The sequence below is a fragment of the Talpa occidentalis genome, unplaced genomic scaffold, assembly GCF_014898055.3.
Source record: "Talpa occidentalis isolate TD23 unplaced genomic scaffold, MPIMG_talOcc4v2.1 talOcc4.3, whole genome shotgun sequence".
NCBI classification, from domain to species: domain Eukaryota; kingdom Metazoa; phylum Chordata; class Mammalia; order Eulipotyphla; family Talpidae; genus Talpa; species Talpa occidentalis.
In genome coordinates, this window is record NW_023603184.1 from 108111983 (window position 1) to 108125991 (window position 14009).

Sequence of the window (14009 nt, forward strand, 5' to 3'; positions counted from 1 at the left end):
GCAACAACTGATTAAGCAAGAGGAATCACTAATGGGCATTTGCAGATGGATAAGTGAATTGCTGAAGAGAAATGAGAGCTATGTGCACTTTCCAAGATAATTACTGCCCTGAGACAGTCTGGAAAGGAGACACTAGCACTTCTATTTCTTTGAGATGGGCTTCCCATCTTGAGAACTTGGGAGTTATTTTATATGGGACTGCAGTGAGTTAAGTAAGGGAGGGAGCATGGAGGTAGCATTATTAAAAACACAGTTCAGTTAAAATAAGAGTTCCAGTATAATTTTTTTTCCTTACTGTCAATCTACCTCTTGTAACCCATTCTGCACATAGCTCTCATCCTGCTTTAAAAAAAAAGAAATGAATCATATTTGAAGGAAAGTTAAAATTTTTAAAACAGTTTGCTTCCTTTCCCTCACTTCTGAAACTTGCAGTTACTGAAAGCATCATGAAATCACATGCAAAATCACAATTTTTACTACTTCTGTTTCAGACTTCTTCCCATACCCATTTTGAAAAGACTAGAGGGCAAGGGAATTAGCAAAGGTTCTGTTACGCAGTTCAGCTCATTAGGAATACTTTGCTTTCAGTGTTTCTAGAGTGAGTGGTTTTGTTCAATATGAACTGCTGTTTTCCTTTTAGGAATTTCACATTAACATACAATTTGCCACAATTAAGTTACATTAAACAGGCCTTGTCATTCATGCTCGAGCAAAAGGCCAGAAAAGTCATTTAATTAAGCCTGGTGGAGTCCTGAAATATCTGGCTGCTGAGCATCGGCTTGTTTTCTGGATTCTCTTTATTTATACACTGAATTTAGGTGGTATAGTGTCTAAATCCAAATATAAATTTTTTTGCAAGACATTTTCATAGAAAATAAAATCATGGATATCTTTTTCAACGTAAAGATGTATGCTCATCTCTGCAAATAGACAAATGCTTGATACAAAACAGGCAATAACCTTAATCCTCAAGTGGATTCAACTTCCTGCTGTTAAGAGCAAATATGACATGAGCCCTTTGTACCTTCAGGGTCTTCAATCCACCAACAAAGGGACAAGGATTTATTGGTGACTTTACCATGTCAAAACCAGTGCTTCAGGGGACATGTGTCAGGGGCTCTTATTGGATTCTGTATCATACTCAAAAAAAGACACCCCCAGTTCCTGGGACCTTCCTCATCCCCCCTCCATCACATCCACACTCAATAATCACAAACATTCCACAGGTCCAAACTCTTCAGCCTGGCTTCATGACCTATAATCACGAATGCCTTAGCTTTAAAACACAAATTGAAAGTATATGGTGGAGTGTTTTGTTTTGTTTTGTTTTTCCTTTCAATCAAGCTGCTGTAAATTTTTTCTGATTAACTGAAAGTGAAACTCTAGCAACTGGCTGAAACTTACTGCTTTCTTTCATTTGCAGACTTAAGAACGCAATAAGATGCACTTGTTATGTTATCTTACAGATGCTGCCAATTTGTGGAATGTTTTTTATAGCATTATCAAACAGTTTTTTATAGCATTATCCACAGTCACACAGAAAAGAAAAATATTGTCAGCTTACCTTTATGACAGCTATCACGAGTTTGGAGTCCCCAGCCTGCACAGCTACTGAGCTGACTGTTGTTGTAGAAAACTCCCCACCAGGTCTTCCTTCACTGGACATGGTACTTCAGAACTAGAGTTTATACTTTGGGAGGCCTCCGTGCAGATGTGTGTCTGCTGGTCATTTCAGAAGGCAACCACTGGGATTTACTTGGATTCATTCAAGGAAGGAGCTCTGCTTGCACTGATTACGCTGCCAAAAGGAAAGAACAGGAGGTTAAAAATAGACAACCCCATTGAGTTTATCATGAGAGAAAGAGAGGGGAGAACGGCAGGGAATCGCCACACCCCTAGTATGGTAACACTAAGCGCCTGTTATTTTTGCCATTATCTTAAATGTGGAGAGCAGCTTCTAGTTCCCTCCTATCAGCTGATGTTTGATAACAAACAGAAAAAATAAAAAACCTACATCCTGACAACCCAAATTAGTTTTACCACTGAAACTATAGTTATGCTGGACTTTGAAACCAGCTAGTCACTGACGTGGAAATCAATCTTTTCAATATTTTTGAAGTCACCCTCATACAAAGAAAATCCCCAAAAATTATTTTAAAAATAGGTTCTGGTATTTGTTTTGGAATTAAGCCATAAAATTGCTTGAAATACATTTTTAGAATAATCTTTTCTCAAATTTACTACCTTCTGATAAAGAAAGTTTATATGGAATGGTCACATTTCCTAAGAAGGCCCTCAGATTTGTTAGGGGCATTTCAAAAATATTTTAACCAGCATTTATCAGTGGCTATCTATCATTTCAGGATTTCTTTATAACTCTGTACCCCATTAAATTTTCAAATTCAGATATCACCTCCAGTAGGAAGTAATAAACTTTGCTGTTACCTCTTAATTGCAGTATTTAGCTCAAATTAACATTATAAAAAATAGCACTGTACTTTAGGTTTGATTTTTATTCTCTCCCTACCCCTGTGCAAGAAAATTATAGACAGCTTCAAATCAGAGCCCAAGATCAGCAAATTAATCCTATTGCTAGAAACTCAGCTCATGTCACAAGTTGTCTGTGGTATTAAACAGCAGCTGTTGGATTCCCTCTCAAGAACAGCTGAAAATAACACTGAAGTTTAGGTCAGAGGTCAAATGCAAACACATCAGAGTTACTGACTCCAAAGCTGCTGGAGCCATCAGAAATCCCTGGGACAAAGCGAGAATGGAGGACAGAGCAACAAACAGTTAAATGAGTCCAGTATATTCTAAAGTCTTACCTCAATTTAAAAGCACCTTCAGGTTCAGGGTCAATGTTCAGAAGACTGAGTTAGCACCACTCTTTTGTTAAGGTTCCTGTTATTATTCTTGAGTAAAAGGGGAAAAGTGCTTTTACATGTACTTCTGTATTTAGTAATTATTGTTGTTTCCCAGAGCATGTCAGGGCAGCTCTGCGATTGTGAATCCAAGAGGTCTGCACTCTTGGTCTCTGCCTGATGCTCCGGCAAGATGGAATCTTCACCGGTAGCTGGGTTCCACACACCCTACCTGACACCATGATAGGAGCAGCCGACGCAAGCATGGGAGAGAAGATGCCAAGAGATGCCACACTATAGAAACTATTGTAAATGGCTTCATTTTATGGAAGGGACGGAGAGCTTTCAAAGAACCTTCCAACCTCTTTGTTCGGGTTGCCTCAGTGTTGAAGGCTGTCGTCTTCTCCTTGAGCAAATAGTTGGTCCAAACAAACCGAAACAAACTAAGTGAAACCAGTTTTCAGCTAATTGTCCTTTAAAAAAAAAACAAGAGTTGACAACTGTGTCACATAATATCCACACCCTAAACTAAAATGCCCAAAGAAGTCTTGCTTAAGTCATTGTGTACATTGCCGACCAGAACAGCAAACAGTGACCTGCACCCAAAATACACAGTGCACTTTCACCCAAAGTTGATCCTACAGTTGGAAACTCTTCTTGTGTCATTAGTTGCATAAAGGCCCTCAGGAGGCAAGGGACCTTTTGGCAACAGGCTACAAAGACTATGGCTAGGAAAAGAGTGGTTATGTCCACAAAGCCCCACTTAAGATGGATGATTATGTAAAGGGTGTGGAGGCAGCATGGAATGTGTGGAATTGTAGGCTTACATCAAAAGAAAAGGAGAAGCAAGATGGAGAGAACATGACTGGAAGTCTGATTAATTTCAAAAGGGAATTAGAAGTATTTAAAACTGTAAAAAGATTAGTCCAGCTCTTCAGCAGCAAAGACAGGACATTTTCTGTGCACAGGAGACCTTTCTTTCTGTTAATTAATGGGCAGGCCCCAGGTACTGCATAGAGAAAATGTTTTCTACATTGGTAGACATAAGCAATAATGCAACCTACATACATGAACTTAAGTGGATTATGCTTTGAATCCAAACTCTTGGCTTTAGAATATTCATAAGACTTGAATTGCTTTTCCTTTCTCCCGCTTTCTATTTTTTTTTCTCTATAACTTTTTCCCCTAACTGCCGCCCCCACCCCTTACAAAAGCTCTGTTGTTCAGACCTCTTCATCTCCATCTATCTCATTTAGAAATTTCGCCTATTTTTCATGATCTAGCATAGTGTTTAATTACTAATTGCACTACTAATCTGGTAAATAGTTTAGAGAATAGTATAAAATATATTGTATTAAAAAATCAATATGTTAGTATATTAGATTTTTTTTAATGTTAAAGTACTAAAATGTTTTGAGCCAGAGTTTATACTCTGTTTTCCTTATCATCATCAAAACAAACAAAACCCAAAAGCAAAATAAAATTAAAAAAAACCTTACAGGCATTCTCATAGCGATCCTTTGAAGTTTATAGAGGACATCGCAGAGGTTATTATGCCTTCTCTGTTTATTCCTTTGGGAAATGCCTGTTTTCATGCCAGTTGAATTTTAGTGCAATATCCTCCATGGGGAATCCAAAAGCTATAACTGGGTTTTGTAGAGATGTAAATAGCATGTCCCCCCTCTTTGCCCAATTTTCATTGTGGTAAAATATGCATAAAATTGAGCAACTTAACCACATTTAAGTGTACAGTCCAGTGGTATTAAAAACATTTATAATGCTGTGCAACCATCAGCACCATCCATCTCTACAACACTTTCATCTTGTAAAACTGAAACTCTATACCTATTAAACAATAGCTCCTCACAGTCCTCCTCCCCATATCCCTTAGTAGCCACCATTCTACTTTTGGTCTCTATAATTTTGACTACTTCGAGTATCTCATATAAGTGAAATCATATAACATTTCACTTTTCTGTGACTGGTTAATTTCATTTAGCATAAAGTCCTCAAACTTCATTCTTGTTCAATCATGTTATAGTTTTCTTCCTTTTCAAGGCTGAATAATATTCCACTGCATGGAAATACCACATTTTGCTTATCCATTCACCTAATAATGGAGTCTTGGTTGGCGTCTATATTTTAATCATTGCGAATACTGCTGCTATGAACACTGTCATATTATTATTACCTCTTTGGGAATCTGCTTTCATTTATTTTAGGTATATAACTAGAAGTGGAATTGCTGCATCATGTAAATTCTATTTTTAATGTTTTGAGGAAATATACAGGGGTTACACTCTTGTTTTTAATACAGAAACCTAAGTATTTGTCTTAATACTATTATAGGTTAAATTGTATCTAACTTTATAAAAACAAATCAGATAGAGCTGATATAAATAACCCAGAATGAGTTTATTCATCCAGATTAAAAATTCAAGGCAAAACATTTTCTACTATTATTTTTATTAGCAGTAATAGTAATAGCTACCTTATAATGACAGCTAAATATATGGCATTTAATCCAAACAATAAGATTGGAAATTACATAGTGTTTTATTGATTCCAGCTATCACCGGTTCAATCTTTCCTTCCTGGTTTTAAAGTTATCTACTGTGAAGAATGGTACACATTAAAAAAAAACTACTGACAGCAAATGTTGGAGAGGATGTGGTGAAAAAGTAACTCTCCTACACTGCTGGTGGGAATGCAAACTGGTCCAACCACTATGGGAATTGTATGGAGTTTCCTTAGACTACTAAAAATGGAACTACCATATGACCCAGCAATTCCACTAATAGGGATATACCCAAAGGACACAAAAACACTAATTAAAAACAATACTTGTATCCCTATATTCATTTCAGCACTATTTATAATAGGTAAGACTTGGAAACAACTCAAAAATAGATGACTGGATCAAGAAGATGTGGTACATATACACAATGGAATACTATTCAGCAATCAAAAAAAGATAAACTGAAGCCATTCACAGCAACATGGATGGAGCTAGAAGGGATTATGCTCAGTGAAATAAGTCAGAAGAAAAAAGAAAAATATCGGATAGTTTCACTTACAGGAGGAATATAGGGGAACCAAATAAGGCATTAGGGAAAAAAGTAACAATAAAAACAAAACAAAAATAAACAGACAACTATAAATCAGAGACATTCTACAGGGAAAGGAAAAGGAGAGGGATCAAAACGAGAGAGGGAGGAGCACAAGTAACTATGGTGATGGTGCTCGGGTGGTGGAAATTCTATGGGAACTACACCTGAGAAAAGAAAGCAAACATTTTTTAAAAAAATGAAAAATGAAGTAAAATTTATATAAATAAACCAAATGCAAATTAAAAAAAATTAAAATAAAGTTATCTACTTGGCCCCTCCCATCTGTACAAGGACATATACCATTATTCTCAGACCCCAAAGATCAACCTTGAATTCTGCCTTAATTCAGTTGTCCTGTGCAGGAATAATAATCATCCCTTCATCTATCCAAATTTCATCCATCTGTTAAAACTAAGATAAAGTTTTAACTCCTTTTAATTTGCCCACCTATAGATATTCCTGTTTCTTCAAAATTTAAGTGTAACTCAGAATTTAATAAATGTACCTTTGTGTTATAAACATGAATTATTCTTTAATTATTTCACTCCCATTATCACTATATCTCCAATAGATTTGAAGCTTTGCATAGAAAGGAACCATGTTTAACTTTTATTTTTTAATCTCTGCAGACTACCTCATAGTGTTGCTGTAGAGATTAAAAGAGTAACTTTATATAAAGTGCTTAGAATAGGACCTGGAATTCAGCATGTACCATAGGTTTCCCCTGTTATCTTAAGAACCTTTAAAAGCCTAAATCGTCCAAAGACATTAATTCATATGGAAAAAATTTTTACCATTCCTAGACCCCCAAAATAACCTACCAAATCATAACAAATGACACATAAAACCTAACAGAACACTAAGATATAGTAAAAGCAAGGTTTTATGATAAATAGTCTATATAAAGTAGTGTCTGGGAAGGAGCTTGGTGGTGCCAGTCTTGCTGATTGTGTGTGTGCTGCCTCTAGAACATTGCTGCAAAATGAATGCTAAATGCTTTTTCCTTTTGTCAGGAAAGTGAAAAGCCCTTTGCTGACTTCTTTTGGCTAGCAAAAACAGGTACTAATATAATATAGGTCTTTCATGAAAGCAAAGTATCATAATGTGAACTTTTGAAAACCAGGAGAAACCTGTATATGCAACACACTACTAAATACTGGCTGACCGAATCGCATTAGTCATATAGAAAAAGGGTACTTTTAGTACAATTCATTAATTATTTATTTTTTCATATAACCAATGGTTACTAAGTTTTTGCTTCATACCAGGTATTTACGTGTTAGGAATAAATCAGTGACTGACCAAAGGGCCTACCCTGAATAAGGTGACATTCCAATGAGAAAAAGACAGACCATTAATACTGAAATAAATAACTATGATAAAAAACTAAGGGACAACTGGTGGTGGTTTAAATAGACTGAATCAGAAAAAGTAACATTTAGAATTTACTAGAGAAACCAGAGCATACTTTCAGGGTATTTCTGTTGGAAAACAGAGTTAAATAGAAATAACAAATTGATTGTGATTATAAAACTAAAAGAATAACAAATAAATCACACATTTTCACACATATATTATGGGGTTAGGAGCATGGACTCTGAAGTCAAACTGCCTTAAGCTCTCTGTGCCTCAGTTTCCTCACTGTAAGTTTGAGGTAATGGGAATACCCACATCACATAGGTTTCAGCAGATTAAATAAGATAATATTTGTAAAGCACTTAAAATAATGCTAGGCATATAGGTGGTGTTCGGATACAGATTTTTTCTAAAACTACAACATCTGTTAAGAGACTTCCTAAATCTAATAATTGCCACAACATTTGAAATAAAATAAGTTTAAATAATGCACGTGGTAAGTGACCTGAATGGATTAAATATATTAGAAAATGTAAAATATCTATTACAACAGAGGAAATTATTTTACTATAATCAGATGGTAAAAATATTTCAGTGAGTCAACATTTCCAGAATACAATCTTCACAATTCACTTTAACCAAAATTTTGTCCTAACTCATTCTTTATATCATCTAATAAACCTCTTGGCTCCTTTTTCAATTCTTCAACTATAAGCATCTTCACTTATGGCCACCCATAAATAAATGAAAGTTGCTCTTTCCACTTAAAACAGCCTCCATTCTAGTTATCAACTTACTCTTTTTGCATTTGCTCATTCATTTGTTCATTTATCAAATATGATTAAATATTGACTAAGTAAAAGGCACTGTTCTAGATGCCAGGCACACAGCAATAAACAAACAAAATTCATCCACTGATGGAGTTTGCCTTGTGGTGAGGGAGACATAACCAGTTAGGAAACAAACAAAAATACATATAGAATTATGTCAGTATATAATAAGTGTTATGAAGAAAAATAAGGTAGGAGAGAGTGAATAGGGCACACTTTTTGGAAGGAGTTAGGAAAGATATCTCTAAAAAATGAGATTTGAGTAGAGAGCAGGATTAAGGTGAGAAAGCAAGACATGCAAATATCTCAGGAAAGAACATTCCAGGCGGTTGAGGCATGCTTATTTGAAAAGCATCCAGTAGGTCAGTGTGGTGGGAGCTAAGTGAGAATTGAGAGGACATTGGTAGAACATGAGATCAGAGAAGTAAGGGTACTTAATTCCTTGTAGCTAGCTACCACTATGTCATAGTTTGCTTGGGACAACCAAGTTTACACCTGTTTCCCTGGCATAATTACTCTTAATGCCCCTTTCACTCCAAAAAAGTCCTAATTGGATGAAAAATTATGTGATAACTCTACTTTTAAGCCAAGGGAAGGACTTTGGATTGCGTTCAGCATGAGGTGGACATTATTGCAGGATTTTCATCCAAGAATTGACATCATTTAACATTGTTAATAAAAACTCTATTTGGAGAAGAGACCCAAAAAGCAAGTGAAAACAGAAGGTAAGATGAATTTCATGTACCAAATCCACAAATGCCAGCACAATACTCTTCTGGGATGTTTCTTCATGAACACTGAAGTTTTACTTAAACAGAATAACATATCCAAAATATCATGACTCCTTTTGACACATTTACTCTGTATATTGACTTACATTGATTTTCTTGCAGCTAAATATTTCAAGATATACAATTCCTTAGCTTCTCCATAAGACCGGGAGAATAATATAAACAAACAATTTCTATATTCAGCAAATTTCCCTTCTATAACTGATAGGGGAAAAAGAACAACAAAACTCAGGCAAGTTCAAGAATACTTAGTTTGGTCAAAAGATCAAAGGTGACCGTATTATAATTTCAAGCAATGTCTTATGAAAAATGGTGTGTGAAATGATATCAATGCTTGTTTAATTATTAAGCACAGCTTTTTTTGTAGATGTTAAATTTACCATGAACAGTAAACATGACTATTGTTGATTTAGGAAAATATTTTACTGAATGTAAAAGATGTATATAATGCTTCAAGTAAAGAAATGATTTTTAAAAATCACTGAACAGCTATCATGTGCAAATTTATTTTTAAAAAATTAAATCACAAGACTTCTTTTTGTGTTGAGCTGTGCCCTTAAGATCCAACATAGCAGGGCTCTCTTTCTAATTCTTCTTTAAATAATGAAATGTCTTAAGAGTAAACTGAAGGAGGGTGATTATATGAGAAGACAGAAGCCTTAATCAACTTGATTTGGGAAAATTAAATTTCATTTGTTTTTCCTTACTGTTGCTAAACTCCAATTGAGGCTGAGAATTTCCATCCCAGAGTAATCCCCTGGGAGATTTTGAGAGCAACAGTCATTCCAGCTGCTTGGGAAGCCAGCAGTGACACTGGGGGTGAGCAATCTCTTCTCTAAGGAGCTGTAATTTTTGCCAAGAAAGGAAAAATAAAATGTAAAACTCAAGGACATAAAAATCAAACATCCTAAAAGAATATTATTATCAATGGATTCTAAGCAGAAAATATGTATAGAGTTAAAAAGAGAAAAATAGTTTTTAATTTGAGATATTACTAAGAAACACTAAGACATAATTGAAGAAATTAGTGTACATGTTTGTACATAGTACATGTATTAATGTATATCTAATGCACACATATCACATACGTATAATAATATGCATATAATAATGTACATATTAATAATATAATAATATGCATGGGTAATGTCCTGATTTATAACTTTTGGCATCAATTTAATGACAAAACCATATTTTAAGATTCTACTGTAGATTATGTTTCTTAAGACTTAACTGAGTTTCTAAAAATTCACTATTCAGTTTATGAGATCCGCATCCTCATTTCAAGTAAAAAAGCCTCACAGGGCGGAGCAACATGGCGGCGAGGAGACACTGCGAGTAAGATCTCCCATTAAAAAAAGTTAATAGGGAGGAAAAGCAGCAGGTCCCAGGGAGAACTGGGACACGGAAGATAAACGGGTGACGCCAGCAAACTGCCCGAAGAAGAAAGTGGCCATAAAAGAGGACTAGAAGGGAGGGAAGCGCAGAACCCTGCTCCCCTCCCCCGCCCACAGAGGCGGCACTCTCCGACCGGCAGAGAGGAGGGAAACAACAAACCAAAACGACCAACAAGAACAAACGACGCAGCAAGCGGGACTGTGAGTGGAAAGGAACTATTGCAGCCACCACACCCCGTGAACGGGAGCTGAGGCGAACCCTGCAGGATTTGCCACGGCGGTGAGCGAACGGCTCCGGGCGCCATTAGAGAAGAACAAAGACCCCGGGAGACGCGCACACAGCCCGGGCTGCTGGTAAGCTTGCGCAGGAAAGCTGCGCGCTTGGCGCGCTTGAAAAGAAAACGCGGACCGGGATCACAGCGGCCCAGGTCCCCGCGCCTGCGACCTAGGCTTGCGGGGAGACGCGCGGAGGTCCTCACTGAGGTGAAGGTCCCTCCCTGAGTAAGCAGGAACCAGGCGCCCAGGCACGGGAGCCAGGTGCAAAAGGCGCCATTCCCGCGCCACTGAACTGGGCTACAGCCCGCGTCCTGGACCTGAGGGCTTTGAACTGAGACCCGGGGCACGAAATTAGGGGCGTGGGTTCCCCACGACGGTGGGGCACAAGGCAGACACAGCACCCCAAAGCTGTTGAGGTGTACCCTACCATTCCCGCTCTGTTCCCTGTCCCACGGGGTTGGGGGGGCGAAAAACAGCCCCCCAAGGATAATAGGAGAGATCTCTGGCGCCACCTAGCGACCAGGAAAAAAAAGTCACTAACACCCCATAGAACAGGAAATTTCTTAAGACTGCTTGAAAAGGGCAGAAGGCTTCTGGAGGACCCAGTGGCCAGCCGGGAAGTTAGCCCACCCCACGCCAGGCCCCTTCCGACCAGCAGTCTGAGCCCACAGAGGGAGCAGGCACCCACGTCCGGGGCAGACTGGGGGCGCAGAAGAGTGTGCCTGAAACCGGAGGCGCAGGGACTGCATCCCGCTTCGCCATTTGAGAACAGGGACATTTCTTCAGTAAAAACTGCCTAAAACCAGCAGAAAGCTCCCCCAGAAGACAGAGATGGCTCCTGGAAGAGCCAGAGGGGAGCGGAGAAGTTCACCCAAGATGCCAGTCAGTCCGAGCAACACAGTGTCCCAACGCATACGACAAATTAGAAAACAGACAGTAGGGAGTAGAAGAACCACACGCAACCTAACAACTCCTCAGGAAATAAGCACACCACAAAAAGAAAACCAATCCCCAGATTGCAACGACAGCAACTTGGAAGAACTTCTGAGCCTTCCAGAAAGAGAATTTAAAATTGCCATGATTAAAAAAGTGATAGATCAGAAGAAGGAAATAGAGTCCCTAAAGAGGGAAAAAAAGAAATGCAGGAGATCAAAGAATTAATGGAGGAACTAAAGAACTCTGGGAAAAGCAATGAAAGCAGAATAGATGAAATGGAAGAACGAATAAGTACTCTTGAAGACACAGAAATAAAAAGAACCAAAACAGAAAAGGAAAGAGAAGTACGAAGGAAAAAGAATGAAGAAAGACTTCGGGAACTATCTGACTCCATGAGGAAAGGAAATATAAGAGTTATAGGAATTCCAGAAGGAGAGGAGAGAGATGTAGGAACAGAGAAAATATTCCAGGAGATAATTGAAGAGAACTTCCCAAATGAGAAGAAGGAGCTGAAAATTGATATACAAGAAGCAAGAAGAACACCAAACTTCCACGACGAAAGGAAAAACACAGCAAGACACATAATAGTAAAGCTCCCAAGAATCCAGGACAAGGAAAAAATAATGAAGCTGACAAGAGGGAAGACACAGATAACATTCAAAGGAAAACCAATCAGGCTGACATCAGACTTCTCTGAAGAAACACTACGGGCAAGGAGAGAGTGGAGGGACATAGTCAACAGACTTCAGGAAAACAGATGCCAACCAAGAATACTCTATGCCGCAAAGCTCTCTTTCCTCCATGAAGAAAGAATATGGACCTTCCCAGACAAAGAGAAACTCCGGAATTTCATTACGACTAAACCCCCACTCCAAAAAATACTACAAGGAATCCTAAAGCCAGAATCTCAGAGGGATGAATAACAACGAAAGAAGACCAGGAAAAAAAAAAAGTTATTAAAAGAATAAATAAATAAAATCAAAGGAAAGACAAACATAATGGCAAATACAGATGCTAACATATCAATATTAACTCTAAATGTAAATGGACTAAACTCTTCAATAAAAAGACACAGAGTTGCAGCCTGGATTAAGAAACAAAACCCAACCTTTTGCTGTCTCCAGGAAACACATTTAGCTACAAAAGATAAAAATAGGCTCAAAGTCAAAGGATGGAAAACAATCCTACAAGCAAATGGGCCAAAAAGAAAGCAGGAACAGCTATACTTATATCAGATAAAACAGACTTCAAACTCAAAAAATAAAAAGAGACCCCAATGGTCACTACATTATGATTAAGGGGACAATACTTCAAGAAGAAATAACACTCATTAACATATACTCACCAAACGAAAGAGCACCAAAATATATCAGACAACTGTTGTCCTCTCTGAAAACAGACATCAGAGAAAACACATACGTAGTGGGAGACTTCAACACACCACTGTCAACAATGGATAGATCAACAAGACAAAAAATAAGTAAAGAAACTAAAGCTCTAAATAAGGACCTAGAGCATTTGGGCTTAACAGACATCTATAGAACACTAAACCCAAAAAAAACGGAGTACACATTTTTCTCAAGCGCACACGGATCATTCTCCAGGATTGATCACATACTGGGGCACACGACAAACATCAACAGATACACCAAGATTGAAATCATACCAACCATCTTTTCTGACCACGAAGGCATCAAACTAGAAATAAATCATACAAAGAAGGCAAGGAACTATCCTACCTCATGGAGATTAAAAACCACACTACTGGAAGACCACTGGACTAACGAGGAGATCAAAGAAGAAATTAAAAAATTCTTTGAATTGAATGACAAGGAGGACACCAATATCCTAAATGTATGGGATGCAGCAAAAGCAGTAATAAGAGGAAAATATATAGCAATAGAAGCTCACATCAAAAAACAAGAAAGAACTCAAAGAAACAACCTAATCTCGAAGCTCAAAGATCTAGAAAAAGAACAACAAAAAAACCCCAGAACCAGTAGAAGAAAAGAAATAATAAAAACCAAAGCAGAAATAAATGAAATTGAAACTAAAAAAACAATCCAAAAGATCAATGAAACCAAGAGCTGGTTCTTTGAAAAAATAAATAAAATAGACAAACCCCTAGCCAGGCTCACAAAGGAAAAAAGGGAGAAAGCACAAATACACAGGATCATAATGAAAGAGGAGAAATCACAACGGACACAGCAGAAATCAAAAGAATAATCAGTAACTACTATGAACAGTTATATGGAAACAAGTTCAACAATCTAGAGGAGATGGACAAATTCCTACAACTCTACAATCACCCAAAGCTAGATAAAGAAGAAATAGAACACCCTAAACAGACCAATTACAAGCAGCGAAATTGAAATGGTAATCAAAAACCTCCCCAAAAACAAAAGCCCAGGACCTGATGGATTTACAAATGAATTCTACCAAACATTCAGAG

At 37.5% G+C, this 14009-nt stretch overlaps 1 protein-coding gene across 7 annotated transcripts in view; it reads right to left on the reverse strand.

Annotated features, from left to right (window-relative positions):
* The window catches only part of CCDC141 (coiled-coil domain containing 141), a 211160-nt gene that overhangs the window by 178240 nt on the left and 18911 nt on the right, over positions 1–14009 (reverse strand). For 5 of the 7 annotated variants that reach the window (XM_054699894.1, XM_054699890.1, XM_054699893.1 and 2 more), the window contains one exon: positions 1565–1798. In XM_054699894.1, the coding sequence (XP_054555869.1) occupies positions 1565–1666 (102 nt within the window). In that variant the 5' untranslated portion in view covers positions 1667–1798. The other 2 variants (XM_054699892.1, XM_054699891.1) reach the window with 2 other exon arrangements.